The sequence below is a fragment of the Carex rostrata genome, chromosome 10, assembly GCF_964058835.1.
Source record: "Carex rostrata chromosome 10, lpCarRost1.2, whole genome shotgun sequence".
Lineage (NCBI taxonomy): Eukaryota > Viridiplantae > Streptophyta > Magnoliopsida > Poales > Cyperaceae > Carex > Carex rostrata.
The window spans coordinates 3,809,446-3,819,181 of record NC_135927.1 but is presented as its reverse complement, the minus strand read 5'-3'; the positions used below and the strand labels follow the sequence as shown (position 1 = coordinate 3,819,181).

General features: G+C 34.2%; 1 protein-coding gene across 1 annotated transcript; it reads left to right on the top strand.

The window, feature by feature from the left end:
* The first annotated feature begins 2,705 nt into the window (after window positions 1–2,705).
* LOC144560885 (uncharacterized) lies at window positions 2,706–8,591 on the top strand. The gene is made up of 6 exons (XM_078310105.1): window positions 2,706–3,265; window positions 3,424–3,477; window positions 3,591–3,644; window positions 3,755–3,983; window positions 5,560–5,567; window positions 5,895–8,591. Exons 1-6 carry the CDS (start codon window positions 2,713–2,715, stop codon window positions 8,564–8,566), a joined length of 3,570 nt encoding a protein of 1,189 aa, XP_078166231.1. The 5' UTR covers window positions 2,706–2,712; the 3' UTR covers window positions 8,567–8,591.
* Window positions 8,592–9,736: the final 1,145 nt, after the last annotated feature.

Genomic DNA, 9,736 nt, shown 5'->3' with positions numbered 1-9,736 from the left:
ACAAAGTGAACCTTACTATATATATGCTCCAACCAGTTGGATAAAATATTCAAAATTATATCAACCATGCGAATTGTTATACATGTGTAGAGAGAGAGTTACTGTAGTATTAGACACAAAATATAAAGTATAACACAATATAATCAAACATACAAACTGTTCTACTCCAACTGTTAATTAACTGGGCTGCTTTGTAATTTAGGCCCAATACAACTTTTAATTAACAACCACGACACTTCACCATGCCGGTCAGCTTAATTAGTTACAAGTTCTTTATTATTAAATGTACAAAAATTTTATAGAAAATGAAATACACATTTTATTACTATTTCAAGTTTCAGTTGTAACACCACACTTGTAGAATGTTGTAACTTGCTAACAGAAGTTAGTATAGAATGATATCTATACTTTTTGTCCTTGTTGCTTTTTGGTGACCTAGGGAGAAAGTAATATACTTCTTGTCTTTGTTGCTTGTATATATACATTCTTTTGCTTTCAAATGAATTATTTTGCTTTTTTTGTGGAACAAGAAAGTAATATACATTCTTTTTTAATAGAGAGGAGGATAAGAGGCGTGCATTTGTGCAAAGAGCAATATTCAAAACCTGTTTTGGTGGCTAGGGCTCCACATGTTTCCTTCAAAGAGAGAGAGAGAGGGGAAATAAAAAGAGACAAAGAGCGATCGGACAGAATAACAGTGCTGACACAGTTAACTAATTAGTGACAAATTTACTTATGTAAGGCAAATATTTATTTATGTAAGGCAAATTTACTATTTGTAATCCACTATTGTAACAAATTACTTATATAGGACATACCGTTAGTTACTTCTTGGCCAGTTGTATGGCAATCAAATGGTAATACAAATTAGATCATTGGAATCCAACTTCAAATATCAAATAACAAATTAAAAACATGACATACTTATAAAATGATTCAAACGTCAATCCAACCATAGCAGAACTCAAGTGAACAGGAAATCCAAACCTCAAACCTAAATCTTTACCGTGCCAAAATCAAAATTAAGTGCCAAACTAAAACCAAATCAAAATATGAAATCCCCATGTAGAGTTGTATGATGGATCAGTTTCGTTTTTAAAAAAATTCAAATTATTATTGTAGAGTTAATTAAGCCAATAGAGACATGCGGTTCCAGTATACATATTATTTGTAATTCAAAACTAGGCATTCCTTGTACTTTTTAATTAACAAAATATTATTCCTGGCTGTTACAGAACAACTGAAACAAACATGCCATTTGACAAATAATGTAAAAATATAATATCACCTGTTGAATGGGTTGTGAAGCTCAATAAATCTACCTGATCGTGGGGAATAAGGTCGTCTTTTCTTTGTTGAGCAAGGCATGCATCAAGCAAGGCATCTCCAAGAAAGTGAACAAAAAGAGGGAGGTGACAAGGAGAGAGAGAGAAAGAGAGAAAGCATGCAGATACTTCACTTGGCAGCCGCTACCATGAACTTTTCTATAAAAACAAAGAGTGTATACTTGGCAGACAAGGTTTCGAAAGAGTGGAAATTCGGATGATACAATTAATGTTAATATCCAACGAGCAATTTATCTTTGCAATTTGAGCACTGGGTTTTACATTTCTTACGTATTGTTATATCTTTATTGATTAGCCCAATGTTACGTGTATACAAAATAAATGATAAATAATTACAACAAAATCTTTGTGTTTTCGTATTAAATTACTATAGTACATGTATGAAAGGATTAGCATGCAGTTTGAAACTTTCAATACCAAATATTATTTTCTTTTCATAATCTTCTTCAACTAATTATGTCTTCTTTTATCCTTTTTTTTTATTGGTTTTGTGTTATAATTATATTTCACATCTTTATAATTGTTTTCAAATTTCAAACAGTCAATCTGAATCTCTCAACATGATCTACATATTAAAATGTGCTTAGAGACTAAATTTTATTGGTTTTGTTCTTCCACATTAATTATGTCTTCTTTTATCCTTTTTTTTTATTGGTTTTGTGTTATAATTATATTTCACATCTTTATAATTGTTTTCAAATTTCAAACAGTCAATCTGAATCTCTCAACATGATCTACATATTAAAATGTGCTTAGAGACTAAATTTTATATTATCTTTTATGAATAAAATTTACTATTTTTTAGATAGGTACAAAATAAATGCTTTTGGACCATTCAAAACAGTGATTTTGTACCTATCTAAACAATAGTTAAAAAATTTCAAAAAATATAAAATTTAGTCTCTAAGCACATTTTAATATAGATGTCATGTTGAATGGTTCCAGTATACATATTATTTGTAATTCAAAACTAGGCTTTCCTTGTATTTTTTTAATTAAGAAAATATTATTCCTGGCTGTTACAGAGCAACTGAAACAAACATGCCATATGACAAATAATGTAAAAATATAATATCACCTGTTGAATGGGTTGTGATGCTCAATAAATCTACCTGATCGTGGGGAATAAGATTATCTTTTATTTGTTGAGCAAGGCATGGATCAAGCCAGGCATCTCCAAGAAAATGAACAAAAAGAGGGAGGTGACAAGGAGAGAGAGAAAAAGAGAGAAAGCAGATACTTCACTTGGCAGCTGCTACCATGAACTTTTCTATAAAAAGAAAGAGCGTATACTTGGCAGCCAAGGTTTCAAAAGTGAGATTTGTTTGGAAGCCCCTGCCAAGATTTCAAACAAGAGAGAGAGAGAATGAAAATTATCACTGAGAAATTGCAAAACCTATGGAACTCCGACGAGGTAAGGGTTCTCGTCCTCGTCAGCCTTGGCATACAAATTGCTCTCATCTTCTTGGCACCGTTGCGCAAACGCATCACCAACATCATGCTCGCGCTCGCGCTCTGGCTGTTGTACCTGACTGCTGACAATGTTGCCACATTAGGGCTCGGTAACATCAGCCATCAGACTCCTGGAGGAATTGATGTCAGTAGCGAACTCACCGTCTTGTGGGCACCGTTCCTCCTGGTTCACCTCGGAGGTCCCGATACCATCACATCATACTCAATCGAGGATAACGAGCTTTGGTGGCGTCACCTTTTGGGGCTAGTTTTTCAAGTTATAATCACAGTTTATATATTTATCCAATCACCACCAACTGGTTGGCTGTGGATACCAACAATTTTCGTGTTTATCCCGGGACTTATCAAATTTGCTGAGAGGACCCATGCTCTCCGCATAGCAAGCAAGGACAATATCAAGGATCAAATTATCTCAGAACTCCGCCCAGGAAATAGAACTACGGAAGGTACACATACCCCGAATACCGTCCCAGCAAATCGAACTACTGAAGGTACATATATCCCTGCCTTCCACTAGCATCCAGTTAACGATATTAACTCCAGCAAAATGTTATTATTCTTGCTAACAGTATCATAAGATTTGATTTAATTGTTCTCCACTCAGGTAACACGGATAATACTACCCCGAATCCCGTCCCAGCAAATCGAACTACTGAAGGTACATATATCCCTGCCTTCCACTAGCATCCGGTTAACAATATTAACTCAAGCAAAATCTTACTATTCTTGTAAAGAGTATCTTAAGATATGATTTAATTGTTCTCCACTCAGATAGCGAGGTTAATACTCTCTCGAATGACGGCCAAGCAAATGAAACTACTAAAGGTACATATATCCCTATCTTCCACTAGCATCCAGTTAACAATATTAACTCAAGCAAATTGTTATTGTTCTTGCTAATACCTAAAGATTTGATTTAATTGCTCTCCCCTCAGGTTTTTGGGGCAATCTCATGGTTTACATGGGCAAGCTCAAGGGTAACATGGGCAAGCTCATGGGTAACATGGGCAAGCTCATGGGTAGCATTCAGTCAGTACTCTTCCCACCAGAAGACACTATAGGTACATATATCCCTACTTTCCTCCAACTTCTGGTTAACTGTGTTAACTCTAGCGGAATCTTATCTATTGTTAAGACTACCTTAAGATTTAATTTCAATATTATGTTTATTTTAGAGAATTGATTTGACTAAAAGCTTTATTGCTCAAATAGTTATATTTACAATGTATAATCTCAAATCAAAATATGTAAAATCCAAGTCTTTCGACCCATTTTAGAGAATTGAATTGAATATACATGATTGCCGTTTATGGAAATTATCAGTAGCGGGCGAGAAAGAAAATGTTAGAGATTAATAAACTTAATTAGTAGTCAAATATATTAGTTAATGGTGGGAACTCTTTAAAATTGTCATGAATGTAATAGTTACGGGCGATAGTTACGGGTGGAATTCTCTATGTGCATATTGTGGTCTTCTAGAATTACATGTCATTTAGTAATAGTAGAGTGTGTAAAAAGATTCTATGGGTTTATATAATGTATAAGAAGTCTTTCAAATGTAAGAGATTAAGATAATATTGATAATAGAAGAAATTTTTTTTATCATAGAGTGTTCTTTTTTCTACTACTAAAATATATTAAGTTTGCATCTATATTAAATCGATTTTACCAGAGAAGAGAGTAAAGAGAGTGGTTAATTTGCAAGATTCAAATGTGGTAAAGCTACATGTACTTGGTTATATATATATTATCTCAAACATATTTAAATATGATGAGTTTGGGAATTTAAGGACAATATATAGATTATTGTCAAAGAAATTGCTTAGTTGTCTGTGTGTATAGTTTCGAAATTTACAAGGTTCTAAATTTAAAAATATACAAGTATTATTTGTGAAATTTTCAAACAGTATGATATATAATAAAAGTAAAATAAATTGGGAATAGAATTGGGAAAGATTATAGAAGTTAATTAACAAGAATAATTTTAAATAATAAAGTATCTCGTAACATATTTGACAAAGTGGGTATGAATAAGAATTTTATTCATTAACTTAACTAGATGGATATCAGTAAGTAAAAAAAAAAATTGTTAGCTTAACGGGTAAGGATATGGGTAAGAGTTATTTGGTACCATTACCCAATAGAATAATTGATAAATATCAATTTATATATGATAAACTTGTATTTACACATATAACTATATATTTTTTATTATTATTACTCAATTGATATATCGACATTTTTTATTATTTTTTATTTAGTAATTGTATAGTAAAATTGATTTATTCAACATCTTATATATATAGTTTTTAAATTAGTAATTTCTGACAAAAATTATTTATACAATATTTTATATTGTTATATTTGATTTAAAAAATTTAATATTTAAAATAATAGGATAACAATTATAATTTTATATTTTATGATATTATGATACATAACTTGTTATCGTTGAATATATTTATTTGTTTTTTTTTTAGATTAAATTATATAAAATATTAACTCATTCGATACCCTTATCCATATTTAATTTTGTAATCGTTATTTTAATGGGTAAAGGTAGAGTATGAGTAAGGCTAATATTTCATAGGTAAGGGTATGTAAGGTATGGATAAGACTCATTTCATATTGACATTTATATCAAAATATCACTATCAGACCCATACCGTACCCATTGACACCCCTAGGAATTAATATTTTTCTAACCAAAAACATATAGTATTTGTTATTATTATTTCAGATATTTTGGTTTGTTTGGTTTACTATTTGTTGTTCAGCCATAAAAACGGGATGTTTTCTTTTGTAACAAAAGTATTGAAAGACCAATTTTTTATTTAGTAAAGGAAATTATCTTATGGGATTGAGAGACTTGCTGTGTGTGTGTGTGTGTGTGTGTGTGTGTATTTTACTTATATGTATTAAAAAATAGTCGGTTCTTATTCTAGCTCAAACTGTCAATAATGAACCATGTATTGTACTCCCTCCCAACCTGTATTTAAATGTCAAAATGAAAAAAAGGTAACATTAGTAATTGACAGAGAAATGACTAATTAATAAAATATGAACTTTATGCAGATATTCTAGTTTCATCCTTGAAAGACTCCTCGAAGGACATCCATGAAAGCGAGCTTATTTTGGAAGGCTTTCGCTGGTTCAATATCTTCAAGCGCTTGTTGGTAGATGTAACTTTTTCCGCAGATCTGTTAATGAAGAGTCAGGATCGCTTCTCAGATCTCAGCACCACTGTAGCCCTTGACTTGGTCGCTATTGAGCTCTCATTCCTATATGATTACCTGCATACAAAGGCAGTCCACATGCACTGCTTTTCAGGCCGTGCATTGCGCTTTTTCTCTCTTCTCTCCATCATTTTTGCATTCGTTGTATTTCATAATCTTGACATGCAAAAGTATGTATCTGGAGATATTATCATAACCAACATCCTATTTGGTGTAGGCCTCAGCCTTGAGGTCATCGCTACCATACTTCTTGTATTCTCAGACTGGACAGTCGTGGCACTTAAAAGGACGCAAAAGAGCGATTGTGTTGCTAGTTGTATAACCGCATTGGTGAAAGTAATTTCGAAGAAGGGAAAACGTCGGTGGGCCCACACCATTGGGCATTTCAATCTGGTACATTTCAGCCGGAGAGACAGGGACACTAACTCAGCAAAGATTATGAGATTTCTAAATTTAAAAAATAAATGGGACAACATGTGTGAGAGCAAATTGATCCCCTTTCCGGATAAGTTGGTGGAAATTATGGTCACTGAGGCAAAAAGGAGAGCGCAAAACGTGCATATATACAAGGTGTTAGTAGAGGCAAGAGCATATAGGGGAAACAAAACATTGGAACGTCACAACCAACTGGAGAAACTGGAGTGGAGCATGAAAATGGACTTTGATGAGTCCATTATCTTGTGGCATCTTGCCACAGACATTTGTTATTATCAAGATGAAACTCCCAACAAACCTAATCCACAAAAACCATGTTGCCTCAAATCTTGTTTCTCTTCCAAACAATCCAATGAAAATCAAGAACCTTCCCACCAATCCAATGGAGAAAATCAAGAACCTTCCCACAAACCATGTTGCCTCAAATCTTGTTTATCTTCCAAACAATCCAATGAAAATCAAGAACCTTCCCACCAATCCAATGGAGAAAATCAAGAACCTTCCCACAAACCATGTTGCCTCAAATCTTGTTTCTCTTCCAAACAATCCAATGAAAATCAAGAACCTTCCCACCAATCCGATGGAGAAAATCAAGAACCTTCCCACAAACCATGTTGCCTCAAATCTTGTTTATCTTCCAAACAATCCAAGGAAAATCAAGAACCTTCCCACAAATCATGTTGCCTCAAATCTTGTTTCTCTTCCAAACAATCCAATGAAAATCAAGAGCCTTCCCACCAACCCGATGGAGAAAATCAACAACCTTCCAACCAACCCAATGGAGAAAATCAAAAACCTTCCAGTCAACCCAATAGAGAAAATCAAGAACATTCCGACCAACCCGATAGAGAAAATCAACAACCTTCCAACCAACCCAATGGAGTAAATCAAGAACATTCCAACCAACCTAATAAAGAAAATCAACAACCTTCCAACCAACCCAATGGAGTAAATCAAGAACATTCCGACCAACCCGATGGAGATAATCAACAACCTTCCAACCAATCCAATGGAGAAAATCAAAAACCTTCCAGCCAACCCAATAGAGAAAATCAAGAACATTCTGACCAACCCGATGGAGAAAATCAAGAACCTTCCAACCAACCCGATGGAGTAAATCAAGAACATTCCAACCAACCCGATGGAGAAAATCAAGAACATTCCAACCAACCCGATGGAGAAAATCAAGAACATTCCAACCAACCCGATGGAGAAAATCAAGAACATTCCAACCAACCCGATGGAGAAAATCAACAACCTTCCAACCAACCCAATGGAGAAAATCAACAACCTTCCAACCAACCCAATGGAGAAAATCAAGAACATTCCAACCAACCTAATGAAAGAAAGAAGATACCCATAAATTGCCTCAAATCTTGTTGTTCTTCCAAACCCAATGGAGAAAATCAACAATCTTCCAACAAATCTTGTTTATCTTGTTTATGTTGCAAACAACCCAATGGAAAAGAAGACACCGAGCGTGAAGTTAGTTGGATGACATCCAATTACATGATCTATCTCCTAACCCAGCAGCAGTCAATGATGCAGCTCGGATATGGTAAGACACGATTTGAGGCCACATGTGCTGTTGTCAAGGAGAAACTTAAGGGTAAGGAAAAGCTCAATCCCAAGAATGTACGCGATGTGCTTATGAAGAAGGAAGAGAATAAAGGGGCCCAACCAAACCTTGGGCAGAATAATGAATCGGTACCAACTGACAGCAGTCAACCAACAAATAAAATAGGCACATCAGTATTGAAGAAGATATGGGCAAAGTTGAGAGAGTGGGTATGGGGTAGGCGGGAGTATGAGGATGACATTGGAGAAAAGGTATTAAAGGACAGTGTTCGACTTGTAGAGGATTTACAAAAACTCAAACCAGAAATAAAATGGAAGTTAATTAGCGAGACCTGGATGGAGATGCTGGGATATGCCGCCATTCATTGCGATTCATACCAGCATGCCAAGTCCCTCAGCAGGGGTGGAGAATTACTCACTCATCTCTGGTTGCTCATGTCTCAACTGGGAGTTGTTGACGAGCACAAGGTGCAGCAATACCAATCTGGTACCGTCTAATTCTTATATAATAATATGTGTTTCTTTTCTTTTTTTGAAAAACGTGTTTCTTTTCTTTTGTGAAGCAAATAATCAGTCCTTTTTCCGCTATAGGCAGAGGATTCACTTGTTGGATTTTTTTTTTCTTTTTATCGTTTCTTTTATATGTAACATGATTGTTGTTTTCTATGAACTGGATTGGAGTGTTATGCATGGTCATTTTAATTTACTTGTATTTTGTTTTAATTTATCATGTGTTTCATGAGAAAAGAAAATGTGGTAATTAAGTAGAATGCCTGCATCTGGATGAAGTGTAATTATTGACAGGGCATTCTGTGGGTACTGCAATGTTATTTTATGCCTTTCTAGAGTGATAGCTTGTAATATTGAATTCTTATGAGTTTAATGTAAGTACTTCAATGTTATTCTATGCCTTTTTAGAGTGATAACTTGTAATCTTAAATTCTTATGAATTTAATGTAGTAGTTTCATTTATCTATCTCGTGCGGTTTATTTTTTGTATTAGTAACTAAGTATGATGCATGCTAACCTAGTCTGTATGGTGATGGTCATACCATAATGATTGACATTTGAAGGTTGACCTATAAAGAATAGTATAGAATTATCTAGACCAATAAGATTGATCGACCGATTGGGTGATATCTTATGGTTTGATCTCACTTAGATACCTAGTATTCTTTAGATCTACAGATAAAGGGTTGCATTCTATTGATTGCTAGCTAGTGGAGTAATCTCAATTATTTCAATTACATACGATAATAAAGAAGGACATAAATGTGAAATTGATTAGAGTCTATATTCCATCCTCTTACCAAACCTTTTCGATTAGTGTGTTATAACACAACAATGAGCAGTACTAATATAGGATTAGCAGCCCTTAGATTTTCACATGAAACCAGAAATCAGATCTCACACGGTTCTCATTACACCGCTTGCAATATCTCTAGATGTAGACACTATGTTTATTAGGTACTCGTAATCTCCCCCAGTTCTGTGACAAACCCCATGCACTTGACATGTACCAGAAACTAGATTAAATGAGTAAGATTGACAGAAAATAGATTAAGCCAATCTCCTTCCTTGACATGTAAAGCACGTGTAAATATCAGATTAATATAACAAAAACCCATCCTTCATTTCTAAACCCATTACTAGTGCTGTCTACTTGGC

Coding starts and splice junctions, on each gene's coding strand:
- LOC144560885 (XM_078310105.1), top strand. CDS start 2,713: ATGAAAATTATCACTGAGAAATTGCAAAACCTATGGAACTCCGACGAG. Junction 3,478..3,590: donor AGCAAATCGAACTACTGAAG/GTACATATATCC, acceptor TTCTCCACTCAG/ATAGCGAGGTTAATACTCTC. Junction 3,645..3,754: donor AGCAAATGAAACTACTAAAG/GTACATATATCC, acceptor CTCTCCCCTCAG/GTTTTTGGGGCAATCTCATG.